General features: G+C 35.8%; 1 protein-coding gene across 1 annotated transcript in view; it reads right to left on the bottom strand.

Annotated features, from left to right (window-relative positions):
* Window positions 1–22,000, bottom strand: part of LOC141461079 (cholecystokinin receptor type A-like) — a 428,938-nt gene that overhangs the window by 244,708 nt on the left and 162,230 nt on the right. The window contains exons 3-4 of the mRNA XM_074141758.1: window positions 17,118–17,232; window positions 14,606–14,806 (exon numbers count right to left, since the gene is read on the bottom strand). Coding sequence (XP_073997859.1) covers window positions 14,606–14,806; window positions 17,118–17,232 — 316 coding nt within the window. The remainder of the gene's footprint in view (window positions 1–14,605; window positions 14,807–17,117; window positions 17,233–22,000) is intronic.

Below are 22,000 nucleotides of genomic sequence, written 5' to 3'. Positions count from 1 at the left end.
ATTTTTATTATTTTTTTATTTGATTTATTTCTAACCCGGTTCCCTGTCCCAGTCTTTTATTATCGTCTCCTTCCCGAACCTCCCCACCTCCACTAAGCTGGCAGGCACTTAGTTGCCTCTAAACAAGGTTTTCCCGGAGGAAGGAAAATCTCCATTTTAGGTAGGTAACATGGTGTCTTCGAGCTGCTTCTACAATAATTCTCTGATCACTTCTCGCTGATTTACGGCATGGACAAGATTTGAGCGAATCTTGTCTCCTTCCATTATGATCTCAGTTACATGTAATTGTACATGCTTTTACCAAGAAACTCCCAAATATTAGGATTCTGGTAGGGAAGGGATTAGCAATGAGGTTAGCATACTGGACTCTCATGCGGAGGTCCCGGCTTCGAAACCAGCTGCTGACTCTTAGATTTTCTCTTCCTAGGAGCTTCTTACAGCTCACTGTCCGGTGATGGACAGTGTTGTCTGTAACGAGAGAACACTGTCCGGAGGCCGGCAGTGCACTGAAAAAAAGCCCCGGGCGTCAATAACCTTAGATGTTGACGCGCCTTAAATCATTAAAAAAAAAAAAAAGGATTCTGAATTTAAATTGTGCCTTGGACTGTACCTAGACAAAAGACTAACTTGGAACCCTCATACGAGACTTAAACGGGCTGAATTACACAAACGATACAAACTCCTTGCTAGACTACTGGACAAACGCTCAAAACTAACATTACAGAACAAGCGTCGACTGTACACTTCCCTTCTTGCTCCAATATGGACTTACGGACTTGAACTTTACGGGACAGCTAAACGATCTAACATCAACAGGTTACAAACACTCCAATCTAAAATACTCCGCCGCATTGTAAACGCTCCCTTTTATGTCAGTAACCACTCCATACACACAGACCTCAACATTCCATTTATACCAGAACTTGCCAAAACCCGCTACAACACATTCCACCAAAAACTATCATTTCACCCTAATCCTTTAGCTGCAAATCTATTCTCAACCACACTTCCCTCCAACCCCCGAAGACGGCTGAGGCGCCGTTGGCCCCGTGACCAACTGGTAGACTAATGATGGTCATCACTGGATGATCATCATTCATGATTGCCACGCCATTTTTATTGTACGCACAGCATATTTACTTATTGTACTGCACGAGTGCAGGTGTAAATTTCAAATAAAAGATATAAAAAAAAAAAAAAATTGTTTACAGATAAAAAGATCAAACTAAGTTTTTATTTATAATTACCATTATCTTCATTTTTTCAAAAATGGAATTTGCCCCACTTTCAAAATAAACGGCTCATTTATGCTGTGCCTCTCTTATTTGTATTTCTATGAACGATGACTTCGAGCTGCTTCTACAATAATTCTCTGATCACTTCTCGGCATGGACAAGATTTGAGCAACTCTTGTGTCCTTCCATGATAACCACAGTTATCTTAGCTGGTTAGTAAGGAACAAGCGTATAAAGAAAATCTTGTCTACAATATTTTTCTGTTAATATTCAACCTCTTCTCAGGTTTCTGCACTCTTCGATTCCTAACATAATATTAGACTACTTCGTTTAAAGCCAAGATCCATCATATTCGAGCCAGGCAAAAAATTTTTAAGTTTCACAAATTGTTTTAGAAGTATGAACACTTATTTTGCAATTTTCTTTTCAAAAAACGTGAAGCTGCAACAAGAATCTCTGCATTTAGTTAATAAAAGTTTCTTTGCTTCCATTAGTTTGCTAAATGTAAGGAGACTGTGGACACTCACAACAACTATGGCTTTTAATTAACTTATATGTTACAAACGTAGAGGCTTTGTTTGTGGCACTGAAATTAATTACCACAGGTGCTTTAAACCACGAAACCTGTTCCGTTTACTATGTACGTTTTACCTTATAGTTTTTTGCTCCTCCCTTGATTCGACTTTCTACATGGATGAACTCTTCTCAGTTCTTGGTACTTTTAAAAACAGAAAGACCTCGGGACAAAAACTTTTGAATACTATAATAGCGCCCTTACTAACTTTCTTGAGAAACTTGCTCTCTCTTTGCACAATTTTATTTTCTAGTACTGGTAATGTTTCGAACTCATTTAACAAATCAATTATCTTCCTGCTCATTAAACGTGGATACAAATAATCCGTATTTTGAAATATCTGCATTCAAATAGGAATGTCACAGTTGTTTTAGGTTAATAGTGGTTTCAGACATGAACATATAAGTTTCGTGACCGTAAATTGTTAAATTTAGGATTCAAGATTGGCGAAGAATCGGTCAAATAAAACAACTCTTTCTTTTTGCCAACGTTTCGACAAATATATTGCCTTCTTCAGGGCCTGGATATTAAAAATACAAAACAATTTACAGAGCCAGTAACATAGAAAATCAGTAATACAAAAAGAAACAGTAAAATACAATAAATTCTTTATAATTATTGAAACTTACGTGGCTATGCGGGTTGGTTGAGTTTCAGAAACTAAGAGCCAGAAATGGAGAAGCAGGTATATATATATATATATATATATATATATATATATATACAGATATAGCGGGACTAATAGGGGAAGTTTGGTAATTACAATTGGACAGATACAATAGTCTAATTACAACAAAAGAGTAAATACAATAAATATTGGGAAATTTCTTTAAACAACAAAAACCGTTAAACACAAAACACAGGAGAAACCAAATAACCCTTATGCACTAAATAACAAATAACCAAAAGATTTGAAGTAAATTTAAACAAACCCAGCAATAATTATGTACAAAATTTGAATATCTATTTATTTTTTTAATGATAAAATTGTAGCAGTTGGCTAAATTCGATGTGTCTGTTCTAAAGTTAACTGCGTTGTTCTGTTTTACTATGTGGCACATTTCAAGAAAAAGACAATTTTCAAGAAATCTCAAGAAAATTGGCAAAAAGACGAGTTTGTTTTTGACGTGAATACGTCTTTAAATTTGCTATCATATGGAGGCAATCCAAAAAACCTAATAATAACAAAATCGGGTGATACAGTATGGCATTATAGTTTCGAATCTATCGTCTACATCCAAAATTAAATTAGATCACTGGATAGCTAAAGGATCAAAGAATTCATTACGATAAGCGAGGACTGTGACGCATCGCGCGCGGTAGAGGGGGAAGCGCCGCCATTTTGAGATCATTTTGCTGCGTATCGAGATTTGCAATTAGTATAACTTTTGACTCGGAGAAGGTACGATGTTCGTTAAGTTTTAATCGTCAGCTGCCGTCACAATCTACTGATTGTATATAAAACAGTGTAAAATAGTGACAGTGAATATAATAAGGTGTTAGAATAAAAAAATATTATCAAAAATATATAATGTCGGCCTATACGCGTCGAAAAGCCACAACCAAATACAGAGATCGTATACGGTTGGAAAGGGCTTCTCATGAACAATCGAATGGTAATAATAAAACACCATATGACCGAGTCAAACTGTGCCGGGAACGTAAAAGAATGAATGCGGCCGAGCGGATCAACAACGATGTCGGTACATCTGCAGCTGGAGCGGTTGAAATTATGCAAGTGGATGATGAAATCGCTTCTACATCGACATCGGACTGCTTAGGCATAGATTGTGTTCGATCGTCGATTTGTTTCCTTGATTTCATCCTAAATACAAAAAATGAAAATATTTTATATAAAAAATATAACCCGTTACGTAAACGTATTCACGTACAATACACGGCCGTGTCCATGATACAGCCACACGTTAATTTTTTTTATTTGACCGATTACTCGCCAATCTTGAATCCTAAGTTTCAGACATGATTTCCTTCTAAGACACATTTTTTTAAACATTTTTAAAATGATTTACCTTCGATTTTGGAAGGCGACAAACAAGTATTTGGTTTATGGGCTGTAACAGTTTGGTGTGTAAGTCATTCTTTGGGGTACTGTTTTTATTAGCTTTGGGCAAGTTTGATTACCGCTCCCTTAGGACTTCATGATTAGCTCATTCTATTACTCTTGTTTCAAGCGTCATTCCAGTCTGCAATTCAATTGGTACTAACCAATTGTTATTACAAGATGAATAAGAGTTGAAATCAGTATTTACAAAGCTAAACAAATATTCATACCTGAAAAATTGTTGAATGAGGGACATTGATAGGCCATCCTAGGCAATTTGGGAGAGCGACACAAAATAAAATGACATCAATGGGAAGGGTGGGGACGCCACCAACACTCAGAATACCTTAACCGATTTAGACAAATCTAATAAAATTTTATTTTACAATTTTGAACTCATATACAAAACGGATCATGGCCCAAATACTTACAGCTAACTTAGTTAGACTTACAGGTTTTCTGACTCAAACTTATTATAATACACACAAATTGACATATCAAAAGACAACGAAGTACATCGTTCAACCGGGCGGCTAAAGGATTGTCCAGTCCCGTGTACAAAACAGTTCTAGGGATGCGTTCCACTAAGCGCTCACAACGATCAAAATGTACCTTCAGCCGTTCCACATGACGACCGCGGTCGTGGTGAAAACGTCACTAATGACCTCATTATTTTCGCTCATGCGAAGCTCACAACGCCCCCCACCTTAAGAGCTGGGTCGAAGTGGGCGTTCAGAAATTTGGCGCAATTTTTAAAAGCAAAGATGGCGAACCGAAAAAATTATATCAGGTAAATGAAAGTGTTATCTCATGCAAAATAATTGAATGTGTTTCTCGAAAGTCTAAAAAAAATAATAAAATGAAAAAATTACTAAATCACTGAATAACGATCAATTACACTTTGATAGTTAATAATACGTGGCCTAAGTTTTCGCTTTTCATCATTGCGATTTTGTAAAATTGCATTCCACTCTTCATCGGAACTAGATGAAGAACTTTCTAAAGCATTATTACGTTGCATTAATAAATATCCTACTGTTGCCACAAAAGTCATTTTAATTTTATTTAAACGTAAATTTTATAAATACTCCAAGAAAATGTAATATAAAAATTGAATTATATATGTATTTTTAATATGTCAACTTTACCAATAATTAATAAAGTTTATTATAACTGCATATAAACGAGGTTAATATTAAAAAAACAACCTCTTCAAGCTTCTGACTTATTTTCGAGGTCGCCGTTTGTAATGTTTATGAACGGTTAAAACGTCCCATAGTCCATTCCACTTGAGTTTTTAATTGTAACACTCGCAAGCAAGTGGAACGGACAAAACTGCGGTCGTGAGCGTGATCGTTGTGAGCGCTTAGTGGAACGTACCCTAGATAGAGCGATGCTATGAACTTAGTAATGGCGGACGCACAGACGAATTCGGCCATAGCATACCGGTCTCTTAAGAAGCCCAAGGGCAACTGGCCCCAAAACTTTACACACACTCTGCGGTCCCCATTCCTTCCATTATTCGCAGTTTTGCCAACTGAGAGATGAAAAATTCTAAACAGGGGGGGGCCGAACATCCTTTCGAGGATCGAACAATACCAATATGAGGGAAAAGTACCACTTTTTATAAGTTTCAGACATACATATTTATTTAGTGAATTAATATTTACCAGATCACTTCGCTGAATCATATTTCATGTCTAGTAGCGCCTATGGCCATATAATAGGTGGTAGTTTTGAGTGAAGGCAGACAAGCGAATATACTAACACTATCTGGTACATATCACTCTGTGACTGGAATGAACAATCAGGCCAAGATCTTGGCAGAAGTCAGTAAACGTTCTATCATCATAAATCATAGCCACATGTATAATTTATTTAGGGTAACTATCCCTAAAGCCTTAGAGATTATTGTAAACTAAATGGGAAAAAAAACTTTAAATTGGAATTTAATTCTTCGCAGGCATTCTGCATCTAAAATTTAAATCAAATATTTACACCTTAGAGAAAACTAGTATTACAATAATTATGGCCCTGGAAAGTTACTTCTCATTAAGAAAAATGTCATCGTGCCCATCGTAATTCTTTTTGAAATGTTGAGGAATATGAATATAATTTTAGGCATAAACAAACTTTTTTTAAAGAGAAAAATCCATTCACCACCAAGAGCAAATTAAAGCGACAAAGAAATAACTTTTGTAAATTGCAGCAATAACTTCAGTTTACTTTAATTTTGGATTTTTAATTGGGACAGCAATAATTTATCTCTTGTACAATGCCGAATAAAACTGGTTTTGAATTATTATCTTTATGATATAAAATTTGAATTATTAAAAATAAATACCTAATAATTAAAGTTAATCGAAAGTTGTATAACTATTATAGAACATTATTAGCTTTATGATATTAACATAAAATCTTAATTGTTTTTGTATAAATAATACGAGGTGTGGCCATTAAATAACGAGACTGATGCTGCTACAGAAGAACTATGCATGCGCCAAATCTTAACGACCGACAGCTGTGCAGCGTAAAGCCTTCTCTTTCGATTGCAGCGTCTCACGTGTTTGTAAAGAGAAATCTGTCTGACCGGAAGCGCCGTTTGTGTAAGAGGTGTTAGTTTCGTTACTACACATGTAGTAGAGCAACGAATTGTCGTGAAATTTCACATCAAAACTTGGCAAAACCGCTACTGAAACTTATCTTTCATTAAAAGAAGTTTATGGCGATGAATGTTTATCATATGCGCGAGTTTTTGAGAAGTTCAAGCGTTTCCAAGATGGCTGAGAAGACGTCGGAGATGATTACCACCCGGGTCGCCCTTCCACGTCCAAAACGGATGAAAATATCGATTATAAAGAGTAAGGAAAAAACGGACCCGATTTGTGGAAGAACAAGTCACATGGGTTCTCCATCAAGACAACGCGCCGGCTCACACTGCATTGTCTGTCGCAAGACGTTCCTAGCCAAGTACAACATCCCAGTTTTAGGCCATCCGCCTTATTCGCCTGACCTGGCTCTATGTGACTTTCATTTGTTCCCCCAAAGTCAAATCTGCATTAAAAGGAACCCGATTTCAGTTCGTTGAAGCTGTGAAAGAAAAAGCGGCACGCGTCATGCAGGAGCTCACAGAAAAAAGACTTCCAGCACTGTTTCGAACAATGGTAAATTCGCATGGAGCGTTGTAGGGATAGGGGAGTGGTGTATATTGAAGGTGATAACAACTAAATATGTATAAATTTAAAATAAAAATGTTTTACAGCAATAGTCTCGTTATTTAATAGCCACAGCTCGTACAATTTCAGTAAACAATCTGGTCCCTGCAAGAAATAAAATAGAATAGAATGTACGGTCACAAAACAAATATTGAATAAAAAATAAAATATATTGGAGTTCTGCTACACTAACGTTGAAAATACATTCCCCAAGAAATGGATTCCCCAAACATCTCATCTGTTGACTTATACCTAACCACGAAAACACCATCTACAAACAAAGCCAATGAATACAGACAACAAATTCAGCACCGTTCACCCACGCACCGGACTCTCTATAAGCATTGTACAAAAGTGTTCAAAAATACAATGAAAATATCAAAATTGTTTAAACCAACACTAACTTTAATAGATTGATTTAAAAAGGATAACTGCTATATTTTTTGAATACTATTTCGTTAATATTCCTCTTGATTAAAGGTTATACTAATGAAAACCAGAATAGTCTCAAGAACCTTTATTGAACGTTTTGGTGGTTAGACAGCTCTCATCAGACCTCATTTTTTCTTTTACATTTATTTACTTATGGCGGTATATTAGCCACAGAATTTTGTCACTTTCATCATATGTTTTCCATTATTTATAGGAACTCCATCGCTGATTGTTTTTTACTTTTAATTTTTATTATTACTCCTTTCATAAGGCCATACGTTTCTTTTTGAAGCTAGACAAAATGAGTCCCCACGTGCCAATATTTTGTAAATGTTGGGTGGAAGTCGTTTCGTGATTACATTGATGGAATAAAGCGTAACGGGGAACGCCACAGGGTGGTTTTTCTGTGCAGTTTTATTTTATTTTTTTGCATTATGTTATCCTCGCGACACATTTGCTTGTGACAATAAAAATATAACGTGAAAAAGTAAAGTAAAGAAATATAATCAATTCTCACAAACTATACTTTGACTCGTACTTGCTACGCTTGTTTTAATTTTAAAATTCTAAAAGATCCTAAAATCGATCGAATGGCTGCCCCTAGGAAGCAGTAAACTTATGAAAGTGGCTAATATTAAACTTTAAACTTCACTTTAGTGGCTTACAGCGTCACTACGTCATCAGCTACAGTCCGCCTACTTCACACATCCCGTTCGCCAATAAGATTAGCCAATCGTTTTTCGTAAATATTTCTAGGAAAAATACTATTTAAATTTTTTCACTAATTTTTCCCCCGTAGGTATTTGATAAATTATAGAATAATACAATTAAAATTGATACAGTAAAAACGTCCAAAATAAACATGTTTTGAACATTATATTTCCGGTTTCATACTTCTAATGTAATGTAGAATCAAAAAATTTAACGAAATATTTTCCTGAGGTAAAAGAAAGTAAAAATCTACATCATTGAATGAAAGTGAAAGAGCACCAGTTTATGTACTGGATAACTGTGCTTTGATTGGTGAGGGAGTGGCTTACGGTGCCATACGTCATCAGCTACAGTCCGCCTCCTTCACACATCCCGTTCGCCAATGAGATTAGCCAATCGTTTTTGGTAGTTATTTCTAGGAAAAATATTATGTAAATTTTTTTTACTAATTTTTCCCCCATAGGTATTTGATAAATTATAGAAAAATGCAATAAAAATTAATATCGTAAAAATGTCCAAAATAAACATGTTTTGAACATTATATTTCCGGTTATATTTCTTATAAATATATACTATATTGGGTTGTCCGGAAAATAATGCAGGATTTTATGTTTTCTTTAAAATACCCCTCCAAATAGTAAACTGTTTATGTTTGTTGGACTTTTGACTTTTATAAATGTAAACACTTATTAATCCTCTTTCAAACAAAAATGTTTGTTTAGCTCTGTAACATTTTGCTACTTGGTAATAATTCAGTCTTTACTAAGATGTCAAAGTGTGATTTTTGCATAATTTTGTTTTACGAGTTCAAACTCGGCCGGAACGGGGCTCAAACGGCCAGAAATATCAATGATGTCTGGGGCGAAGGCAGGTATAAAAGTGAGTGCACTGCTCAACGATGGTTCCAGAGATTTCGAGAGAAAGACTTGAGCCTTGAAGACAAAGAAGGCCGTGGAAGAAGTTCTGCCCTTGATGACGATGTTCTCCGAACTTTGATGGAAGAAAATCCCAGAACAACTGTTCTGAGAACTGGCAGGGAAACTCGAAGTCAGCAAATCAACCGTCGATGACCATCTCAAGGCGATTGGAAGTTGGGTTCCTCGCACATCAAACAAATGATGAAATTTGTGCTGCACTTCTTTGCCGAAACAGCAGCGATTCTTTTCTGTCCAGAATTGTGACGCGATGAAAAGTGGATCCTCTACGACAAGAGCAGACGCTCTGGACAGTGGCTTGACAAAGGAGAAGCAGCACGACATTTTCCAAAGCCCCCAAATCATCAACAAAAAGGTGATGCTTACTGTTTGGTGGGCTTCATTTGGTCTGATTCATTACAGCTTCTTGAATCCGGGCGAAACCATCAATGCCGAATCGTATTGTAACCAAATGCATCAGAAATTGGCAATAATGAAGCCATCTTTCGTCAATTCTATTGCATGACACAACGCTCGGCCACATATCTCCACGTTTGACTTCCCGAAAATTGTTGGAGCTTGGCTATGAGACTCTGCCACGCCCGCCCTACTCTCTCGCCTACTGATTACCATTTTTTTAAGACACCTGAACCGCTATTTACAAAATCAAAAAAAATTATTGACCAAAGAACATGAGAAAAAGCGTTTTCTGAATTTATAAATTCCAAGGATTCCAAATTCTATACAGAGGGTATAGGAAAAGTTACCCACACGTTGGCAGAAATGTATAGAAAGCAATGGAGACTATTTTGATTAATAAAAACAGTTATAAATCATTAATTTTTCTTTTTTTCTTTTAAAACCACAATCCTGCATTATTTTCCGGACAACCCAATACATTCAACTTCTAAATTTTCTGAATCTAAAGGCATAATAATAATAATAATAATAAATAATTTTTTTTTTTTCTTTTATAAGTGAGGAAAACCTTCCTAAAGATACCGATGCGAGCGGTTATGTGGGATTCCTACCCACTAAAAAACCTCACTTCCTCGATTTCCTCGATGGACCCAGCCCGGGACCGTTTATCACATTACTTCAGGCTGGACCAGGAACACTATGCACTCCGTCATTTTTCCCTCATTTCAGCTGTAGTGTTAATAAATAATAATGATAATAATAACAATAATAATAATAAAATGAAGAAACAAATTATTCCTTTAGAACTTCTAAACATTTTTAACGTAAATTAAAAAAGACCTACTAAAATTAACTTTAATAAAACTGCTATATAATTTGTTATTCAATAAACGGTAAACAAGCGAGGGACTGTATTTACCGGCAGAGTGAATGACATAACAGATTTAATTTAATCCAGCTTTTAACATTAGGTAATCAATAAATTCTAATCTTTGTAAAACCTTCTTATTAAAACATTCCACTCGAAATTCAGCCCTAATCGGTTCAAATAAAAATTAACGCGTGGCTGTGTCATGGACACGGCCGTGTGTTGTACGTGAATACGTTTACGTAACGGGTTATATTTTTTATATAAAATATTTTTATTTATGTATTTAGGATGAAATCACGGAAATAAATCGACGATCGAACACAATCTATGCCTATACAGTCCGTTGTCGATGTAGAAGCGATTTCATCATCCACTTGCATAATTTCAACCGCCCCAGCTGCAGATGTACTGACACCGCCATCGTTAATCCGATCGGCCGCATTCATTCTTTTACCCGGCACAGCTTGACTCGGTCATATGGTGTTTTATTATTACCATTCGATTCTTGAGAAGACCTTTCCAACTATATACGATCTCTGTATTTGGTTTTGGCTTTTCGACGCGTATAGGCCGACATTATATATTTTTGATAATATATTTCTTTATTCTAACACCTTATTATATTCACTATCACTATTTTACACTAATGTTTTATATACAATCGATAGATTGTGACGATAGCTGACGATTAAAACTCAAACGAACATCGTAGCTTCTCCGAGTCAAAAGTTATACTAATTGCAAATCTCGATACGCAGCAAAATGATCTCAAAATGGCGGCGCTTCCCCCTCCACCGCGCGCGATGCGTCACAGTGCTCGCTTATCGTAATGAATACTTTGATCCTTTAGCTATCCAGTGGTCTAATTTAATTTTGGATGTAGACGATAGATTCGAAACTATAATGACAAACTGTATCCCCCGATTTTGTTATCATTAGGTTTTTTTGGATCGCCTCCATATGATAGCAAATTTAAAGACGTATTCATGTCAAAAATAAATAATTTTTCTATTTCACTGAAGCCTATTCCAGCCGTCTGAAATACTACGAGTAATTCCACATTTGACCCCATTATTTTACAAACATTCACCTTTAGCTATAAACCATTACTGTATGTTATAGATAATGATTTTTCTGAAGTCAAATTACAATTATTTATATCTACTGAGTTAGAAATATTGATTAACTTTCCATGTTTAATACTTAAACTCATTCCTTATGCTTAACTTAATACTGCGTCTAGTAAAGATACATTCTTCTTTGTGAGAACCCTTCAGTTTTTTTGCTCAGTAGCGCAAAAACTTTTTTAATTTAGTTCAAGTTCAGCTTTATACGTGAAAATAAGTTAAGGGCAAAAACACCTGGTACCGTACTAATGATATAATGTGAGATTCTAGGCAAAGTAAATACTTTTTTGTTTATAAAAAAGTTAACAATTATTATTATTTTTAACGTGAATACGTCTTTAAATTTGCTATCATATGGAGGCAATCCAAAAAACCTAATAATAACAAAATCGGGTAATACAGTATGGCATTATAGTTTCGAATCTATCGTCTACATTCAAAATTAAATTTGACCACTGGATAGCTAAAGGATCAAAGAATTCATTACGATAAGCGAGGACTGTGACGCATCGCGCGCGGTGGAGGGGGAAGCGCCGCCATTTTGAGATCATTTTGATGCGTATCGAGATTTGCAATTAGTATAATTTTTGACTCGGAGAAGGTACGATGTTCGTTTAAGTTTTAATTGTCAGCTGTCGTCACAATCTATCGATAGTATATAAAACATTAGTGTAAAATAGTGACAGTGAATATAATAAGGTGTTAGAATAAAAAAATATTATCAAAAATATATAATGTCGGCCTATACGCGTCGAAAAGCCAAAAAGCAAATACAGAGATCGTATACGATTGGAAAGGGCTTCTCAAGAACAATCGAATGGTAATAATAAAACACCATATGACCGAGGTCAAGCTGTGCTGGGAACGTAAAAGAATGAATGCGGTCGAGCGGATCAACGACGACGGTGTCAGTTCATCTGCAGATGGAACGGTTGAAATTATGCAAGTGGATGATGAAATCGTTTCTACATCGATAACGAACTGTATAGGCATAGATTGTGTTCGATCGTCGATTTGTTTCCTTGATTTCATCCATACATGAATAAAAATATTTTATATAAAAAGTATAACCCGTTACGTAAACGTATTCACGTACAACATACGGCCGTGTCCATGACACAGTCACACGTTAATTTTTTATCTTAAAAGTGTCTTCGCGATCGACTTGTTGTCATAGGCGTAGTCTAAGGGGGAAGAAGGGGTGTGAAATGCATACTATGTTTATACACTGTGTTTCAGTATAAGGTGCATTCCCAGTGAGCTGTGGGTAGATAAGTAAAATATATTATTTTTTTAAATCACTTATTAAGTTTTCGAGATATAGGCTCATGAAGAAAATAAATTTCCAGACCCAACTTTTGATAGCAGCATTCCGTACATGCGGTACCTAAAAAATTCGATTTTTCCGACACTTTTCCAAGATAGATTTTTACTAACTTAAAATGCAATTTAATTTTTTTATCAACTGCAATGTGCAAGTTGTTGTACTATTTGTTCGTAAATATGAAAAAGTTGTTATAAAAATGCACAGTATGGCTGATAATTTGATTTCAATATTTCACTTTCGCGTTTTTCTTTTGGGCCAGGAAAATTTATCATGAAAGAATAATATGACTTACTTTTTGCTAATCTATCAATAGCTCGCTGAGTACACCTCGTACTGTAATAAAGATATACGGCTTATCTACCTACGTAAAAAACAACAACAATAATTATTTAAAGGGCCAAAAAACTCACATCCAGGGGAATTAAAAGAACATGGATAATTATTAACAATATTTATTAATTCAAAGTAGCTACAGATAAAGACAGATTTAGAATTTACTTTTATTGCCTTAACATCAATGGGAAGACTGAGTTTGCATGTCTCTAACCAAGGAAGGTTATATTAGGTTGTATATCCTGGACAAAGATAATAATAATGAGTCTTCAGTAAAGGGAATCAGTCAGAACAGAACGTTGTTTTAGTCTTCGTTAGCTTCAAGTAAGAAAATGCCGATTCGCAAAGGTATGGTAGATCCGAAACAAGAATAGATGTATTCGCTACAATTGGCGATACGATGGCCTAGGAATTCTAGGAATCTATGACCTTGACAAATACCCAGAATGCATTAAACTATTGCTAGAAAGTTTTGTGTTCTACCAATCGCTTCAAAGACCATGGTACACGGAATTCCATCCAAGACATTGGGAGCGATCGACGATCGAACCAAAACTGGCCTAGCGATCGACTTGTTGGCCACCCTTGGTGTCATATAAACTTCTGAATACTCTCAATTTAATCCATGAATTGAGATGAAATCCATTTAAACCTCTATTTTCACCACCATAAAAAAATCCATACTCTTGCGCCAGTCCTACCTCTGACGATTTTAGGGAAAAATATTATTTAATTAGCTAAATTTACCGGCAGATGTTTTAAAAATAAATATTAGGATAATCTTTTAACTATATGCTGCAAAATTGAGAGCTGGTTGGCTAACAAAAAAAAAAACACCTTGTTATCTTCTTTCTTCTTTAAGTAAACATCTAATGTTTAAATCAGTCAAGCTTTTACCTTCCTTTACGGAATCATGTATGTCTTTTGTAAACATGGAAAATAATAGAGGTGGCAGCAAACAGCCATGGATTAATCCAATTCTGGTAAACAAACCGTTTAGTTACACCAACGCTTATTTCACTACGTTTATTCAAACAAAGTGTGTGTTCATTTATGAATCCTAGTGTACATAAGCAAGAAAGTTGACAGCACAAATGATTTCTGTCGGCTCAAGTCAAGTTCATTTTGTGTATATTTAATCTGTTTCACTTAAGAATATTAATCAATTTAAAAATGATATCTACTGTATCTTTATCTCTATCTTTCTAAATCCTGCCTAATATTCCGTTAAAACTTTATTATCTTAACCTCATTTTTTTAATCTCTGTTTAAACACAGTTTAAATTTCAACATGACTTCAGAAAAGGTAATTGCTCCTGTCATGATATTAAAAAGGGTGAAATAACAATTAGGTTTTTAATAGAGAATTTTGCAATTTACTCACCTTTACCGCCCATCGCCAGCAATCGACTGACAAATAAAATTGGCGAATTCCACACTAAAGACATTGCCCAGACAATTGCGATCATTTTATAAGCATGGAATTGTGTCTGCCATCTACGTGATTTCAATGGGCGACATATCGCAAAATAACGTTCTAAAGATATGGCAACCAGTGTCCAAACTGCTACTGATACTGAAACAGCTGAAAAAAAATAATTATGTCTATTTACTTAAAAATATTGTATCCAAACTAAGCTAATTGTTTAACTAAGTCTACATCTTCTGAATCAATCCTCAGACCTGGAAAATCTCACTTCATAAATGATAAATCAAAACTAGGATATTGTCTAGAAAATGCAAGTTTAATGCACAACACTGAACATTCTGAAATATTAATTAAAGTCAAGATCATCCGTTTATGATCTGTTTTTTGAAATAAAGATACAACTTGACGTCTTACTTTTTTGTCGGAATTATTAACGAAAAGTACAGGGTGCGGCGCCAAAATCCGGACAAAATACAAAGTGTGATTCCCACCTTTCTATACCACCGGTAGATGTTGCGATTAGCGTTCATATAGCTTGACCCTTGTACTAAACCATCATAACCTCTAAACAGTCACAATGTTGAAACCATGTGCGGAGTAAAACCGTAAAGCCGCGATTATCGTAAGTGTTCGCGCTGGGCGCTCGGCGATAGAAATAATTCGGTTCTTCGGGTACCCAAAATCGACTGTGTATAATGTCATCGCGAAGTATAATAAGTCGGAGAAGTCCAACGAAGGTTCTGCAACACTGGCGAGAAAAACACACTCGAAGGAGCGCGTTGTCAGGATGCCCGACATCATTCAACAGGTTCAGGAGCTGATTTTTGAAGATCCAGGGCAGTTGATCCGAAAAATGTCATCAGTTATAGATATGAGCGAAAAAACTATGCGTCGAATCGTCGAGGACCTCCGCTATTAACACAATTAAAGTGAAGCAGTTGCTTACCGAAGCCGTCAGGACAAAGCGATATGAACGCTGCAATCTGCTTTTGTGATCCTTAAGAAACAATGCTGCCGGACGACTCAGGTTTTTTTCTGACGAGAAAATGTTTACTGTGGATGCGAAAATCAATCGAAGGAATGACCGCTGGCTCGCCCAAGACCCTGAAGATGTCCTCATTGTTGCAAGAACGAAATTTCCCGCGAATGTTCACTTGTTAGGAGTAGTGTCCAGTGAGGGTGATGTCATGCCACCGCATTCCTTTAACAACGGGGGAAAATGTCACAAATGAAGTTTATTCACGTGTTCTGGCAAATGTAGTGAAGCCATGGATGGACACTGTGTCGTCTGGAAAGCCGTATGACGTCCAGACATTTAGTGCAAAATTGATTGTCGGACAATGTCGACATGTTTTTGGTCGAAAAAATACTGGCCAGATTTGAATCCTTTGGACAAACTACGTTTGCAGCGTAGTTGAAAGGGTCACTAACAAGTCCAGACATCCAAACGTCGCATCATTGAGAGCCGCTATTGAAGCGGCATTCGCCGATAAGGACCGTGACACATTAAAGCGCGCCTGCACATGCTTCAGACCGAGATTGGAGGCGGTCATTCAAAGTAGCGGGGGATCTATTGAGTAAATGTGTTCTTTATAACCTTGTGGATCATGTGGATAAAAAATTTTTTGTAAACCTTTTCGTTTTTGCAATCAAAAATATGTTTGGAAAAAATTTATGCTTTGTCCGGATTTTATGTACAATAAAAGACGAAATTGGGGCGGCAAAATTGAAGAAATACGAAAAGAAATCGTGTTTTAAGAAGTGTGATGTCTTGTTTAACCTAATATTTTAATTTATTTATGTTATGGATGATGGAGTGATGACAAAATCCCATCCATCACTAGCGCCATCTGAGCCATCAATGACTTGATATTCCAAACAAAGGGAAGGAGAATTGATTATGTAAATAAGACTACCTTCCAATTTAAGAGAATAAAACTGTCGCTCACTAAAAAAATGGGGTCGTGTGGAAATTAAATTCTTTCTTATAAATTTTCAAATTTTAATTAATCAGCAGATAAAAAAAAGTAAAGTAATCGCCTATTTTTTCAGGCGGGGCTTAACGTCCAACTACCATTTACTAGGTGTCGTGGACGGAGGCGAATAGCAAACGTACTTTACTATTTCTCATTAAGCATTAAATAAAATCCAAGGCCAAGACCGGGAATCGAACCCAGTACCACAATGCATGTTAGCTTTGCAGGTCTCGCCTCTTAACCCGCTCGGCTACCGTGGCGCCTATAATCAGCAGATCATTACGGTTAAAAATTGCAAAAAAAAAAAATGGAACTAGAATTTTTGTTTATTCATTAAATTGCTTTGATGTCACTCTCAAACAGTGCCCACGATACGAGCGCTCACCGCGTCGCAATATCAATTCAACTCCTGCCTCCCCAAAAAAAAACACACTATCTGTGCCCATATTAATTAAATAAATACTCTAATAAAACTTAAAAAATCAAATTACCTTGGAAATATGGTATTAATTTGCACATGATACGTCCAAATACAAAATTTCTTAATAACTGACCAATCAGTGTAAATGGCATACAAAATACACCCAATAAAATGTCGGCTACTGCCTGGAAATAATAAATATTTTAGTTAAGTATTTACAACAATAAAAATTCAAGTCTGCTTGGGCTGTGGGCCACATGAATTTGACGATTCAAAAAGTCTAGAAAAGTGACATGGCAAACAAAAACTTATCAAATGAAGTTTTTGTAAAAAAAAATGTAGTTATATTTTTAATGTTACTGTTGCTGAGGGAGATTCTTCCTCATACTTACTACCTCATCCTCAAATCCTACCTAAAAGATCGATATACTTCAGAGTCAACTGTGGAGCAGCAGACTCTGATATCTGTCTAGCTCGAGCTGGTATTCCTCAGGGCAGTGTCCTAGGTCCTCTTCTTTACTCCTTATATACAGCAGATATACCTCAACATCCAAATACCACATTCTTTCCACCTTTGCTGACGATACAGCAATCTTATCTCCTCATTCCGATCCTCTTATCGCTACACGTACTCTACAAACATACATCATCCACTTACAGGACTGACTTTTCAAATGGAGAATCATAACTAACGTTACGAAATCAAAATTTATAATATTCCCTGTCAGATGGAAAATCCTACCTCCTGTCATCTTGAACCAAACTCCTGTACCAACTGTGGGCAAAGTAGGCTACCTTGGACTGCACCTAGACAAACGGTTGACATGGAATCCCCCATACTAGACTGAAAGACAAGAAACTAACCAACGCTACAAAACTTCTCGGCCAGACTACTTGACAAACGTTCGAAACTTAACCTACAAAACAAAAGACTCTTATACCTGTTGTTACTGGGACCTACGAGGGTCGTTTGAAAAGTCCGCGCAAAGTCAGAGAGATAGCACTACTGGCGCGTATCGAGGTTATGTTTAGTTAGTAGCATCTCTTGGAAGAACACACACCAAGTTTCAGCCAGATCGGTCTATTTCTTTGTGTTTGGCATTCGTTTGAATCGAGGAAGTCGAGTGATTTTCAAAAAATGGACGAAAAAGAATTTCGTGTGTTGATTAAACACTACTTTATGAAAGGCAAAACGCCTCAGGAGACTAAAGAGAAGCTTGATAAACATTATGGTGACTCTGCACCTTCGATTAGAACAGTTTATAAGTGGTTTCAAAATTTTCGAAGTGGCCATGTGGGCACAAGTGACGCTGAACGTTCTGGACGCCCTGTTGAGATTACTACTCCAGAAATCATTGATAAAATCCATGATATGGTGATGGATGACAGAAGAGTGAAGGTGCGTGAGATTGCTAGTGCTGTGGGCATCTCGAATGAACGGGTAAATAATATTTTGCATCAACATTTGGACATGACAAAGCTATCAGCAAGATGGGTGCCGGATTGCTCACGCTTGACCAAATGCGAAATCGTGTGAAGTGTTGCAAGGACGGTTTGCAGCTGTTCCAGAAGAATCCGCAGGACTTTAAGCGTCGTTTCGTCACTGTGGGTGAAACATGGATACATCACTACACTCCTGAGACCAAAGAACAATCTAAACAATGGGTTACCAAGGGGGAATCTGCGCCAAAAAAGGCGAAGACCGTTCCTTCGGCCGGAAAGATTATGGCGACTGTCTTTTGGGATTCGCAAGGAATAATCCTCATCGACTATCTGGAAAAGGGTAAAACTATTACAGGTGCATATTATTCATCGTTATTGGACCGTTTGAAAACCGAGCTGCAAGAAAAACGCCCACGATTGGCCCACAAAAAAGTCCTTTTCCATCACGACAACGCACCAGCTCACACCTCAGCAGTTGTGGTCGCAAAATTAATGGAAATAGGGTTCCAACTCGTTTCACATCCCCCCCTATTCGGGCGGGATAAAGATTTTATTCAAACGAGGAGGTGATTGCAGAAACGAATGGCTATTTTTCAGACTTGGACAAATCCTATTATTCGGAAGGGATCAACTATAGCAGCGTTGGACAAAGTGTATAAGCCTAAAAGGAGACTATGTTGAAAAATAAAAAAGGTTTACCCCAAAAAATTAAGTAGTTTTTATTTTTGCACGGACTTTTCAAACGACCCTCGTATTTGGTCATAAGGCATCGAAGTATGTGGGGATCGACTAAGCGTTCCAACTCACTACGCCTCCCAGGCATTACAGTAAAAAAAAACTTATAAAACTTCTTAATGTATCTAACCTCACTATCCATAATGACCTCAAAATCCTCTTTCATTACAGGTTCTTGCTAACACTCGTTTTCTCAAATTTCATTTCACTCTACAGCAGCTCATCTTAACCCTCTCATAGAACACCTATCTTCCTCCACATTACCAGAGGTAATCCTCTAAGGAGATTGAAGAGAAGATGGCCTCGTGATCTTCTCTTATCGTGAGAGCAAAGCACGTTACTGGAGTGGCACCACTGGGTGCCTTCTCCAATCATGATTTTCTTTTATTTCTTTCTCTTTCACCATATTTGCTTGTTGCAACAACTGTTGCAGTGGTAAATTCCAATAAAAGATTAAAAAAGAAATAAAATGTTATTGTTAGGCAAAAATTAAATTTATTACTTTAATATACAAAATAAGTGTTCTTCATCGATCTTCTAGTAAGTTGTTGAATTCCACGCCGATTAGTTCTAGGTTTTGAAACTATATACTTGTTTGATTGGAATAATTATTGATCAGAAAAAAAAAATAATGTGGAGGCAGATTGAGATTGTAAGTAAGCAGTTTAAGCAACGGCTTAAAACGGACCAGTTCTTGTATCAACTGCTGGGCCAATTTCGACTAATGGAAACGTATTTATATCCGGATTACTAAAGCAGGTTCTCTGCTGACTAGAGTTTGGTTTACTGTTCGGCTGATACCCTTTCAGTGATCTACTTTTCATTAATCATAAATTCTATTGTAGAAAAGATTAAAGTGGATTTTGTTAGCTTTGTTTCAGAAACGACGAAGAGCTTATAATGGAGTTTTAAATTGGGCGGAAAATCTGTCTATGTGCTTTTATATATATATATATATATAAAATCCATGGCTTCCACTTTCGCTGAGCGCCTCTTTCCAGACTCGTAAGTCTAATTAGAAAGAACTGGAGGGAGGGCTCTAACTTAGTGGGTGTCACAATGATTCATCCGGTTAGAAAGAAATATAGAAGCTTTTAAACTTTATAACCCGTTTGATACGTAACCTCACGTATCTTACTAAGGGTGCGTTCCACTAAGCGCTCACAACGATTAAAATGTACCTTCAGCCGTTCCACATGACGGCCACAGTTGTGGCGAAAACGTCACGTCATTATTTTCGCTCACGCGAAGCTTACAACGCCCCCCCATCTTAAGAGCTGGTTCGAAACGGGCGTTCAGAAATTTGGCGCAATTTTTAAAAGTAAAGATGGTGACCGAAAAAAATTATATGTATCATGTAAATGAAAGTATTATCTCTTGTAAGTAATTGAATGTGTTTCTCGAAAGTCTAAAAAAAATAATAAAATGAAAAATTACTTATCCCTTTACATACTAAATCACTGAATAACGACCAATTACACTTTGATAGTTAATAATACGTGACCTGAGTTTTCGCTTTTCACCATTGCGATTTTGTAAAATTGCATTCCACTTTTCATCGGAACTAGATGAAGAACTTTCTAAAGCATTATTACGTTGCATTAATAAATATCCTACTGTTGCCACAAAAGACATTTTAATTTTATTTAAACGTAAATTTTATAAATATTCCCCTAAAATGTAATATAAAAAATTGAATTATATATATATATATTTAATATAAGTCAACTTTACCAATAATTAATAAAGTTTATTATAACTGCTTAAAAACGGGGTTAAAATTAAAAAACAACCTCTTCAAGCTTCTGACTTATTTTCGAGGTCGCCATTTGTAATGTTTACATGAACGGTCAAAACGCCCCGTTTTCGATTGTAACGCTCGCAAGCAAGTGGAACGGGCAAAACCGCGTTCGTTAGCTTGATCGTTGTGAACGCTTAGTAGAACGCACCCTAAATTGAGATCAAAATTCTTCATTCAGAAGTTCTAACTTAACTAAATGATTTTTTTTTTTTTTCAATTTCTTGAGTCTTCAACAATTTTCCAATCAAAAAAAAAATAAAGAGTACTTCAATAAGTCTTGCAGTAAATTTAAAATCAAACAGATTTTATAAAACAAGCGGAGAAATATAATGAAATGTAAACAAATCAACACTTTAAAATAACATGAAAAAGATGTAACTGACTAAAAAGTCTTATCTGTTTACCTTAAAAGAGAAATTAAAAAAAAGAGATAATATCTTATAAGACTTAAATTAAATAAAAAAGTTTTCTTAATTAAAAACTGAATAATTAAAAGAAATACATCTTTTAAATGTAATTAATTATTATTTACATCTAAAATATTTCCCCAACTGAAACGAATAGTACACCGAAAACTTAAGTACACTTAAGTTTTTTCAAAAACATTTTTCTCTTGTTTAAATATTTTAAAGCGCTATATAAATGTACTATAATTTTAAAATACTTTACGAACAAAAAAAAAGAGTAATGAATCTACTTTTCTCTTTGTGAAGAAATGGATTAAATTGCAGATTTATGTATAAATTATTCAATAGATTAAAAATGAAAAAGTAATGCATTTATTTCTCTAACCAAATCTTTCCTGAAAAAAAGTTCCCTGTATTTTGGGAGTAAATTTGAGAACTTTCTGCTTGCAAGGAACTAAATAAAGACAGCACAAATCATGATCGTGGAAAGTAAACAAAAACATTGTAAATAAAAATCAGAAGATTGGTTAAAAAAACTTTGAAACAAGTTAATAAGTGTTGGATTTT

This window comes from Rhodnius prolixus, unplaced genomic scaffold, assembly GCF_049639745.1.
Source record: "Rhodnius prolixus isolate KJV_2025 unplaced genomic scaffold, Rpr scaffold_6, whole genome shotgun sequence".
Taxonomy (NCBI): domain Eukaryota; kingdom Metazoa; phylum Arthropoda; class Insecta; order Hemiptera; family Reduviidae; genus Rhodnius; species Rhodnius prolixus.
This window is presented reverse-complemented; position numbering and strand designations above follow the sequence as displayed.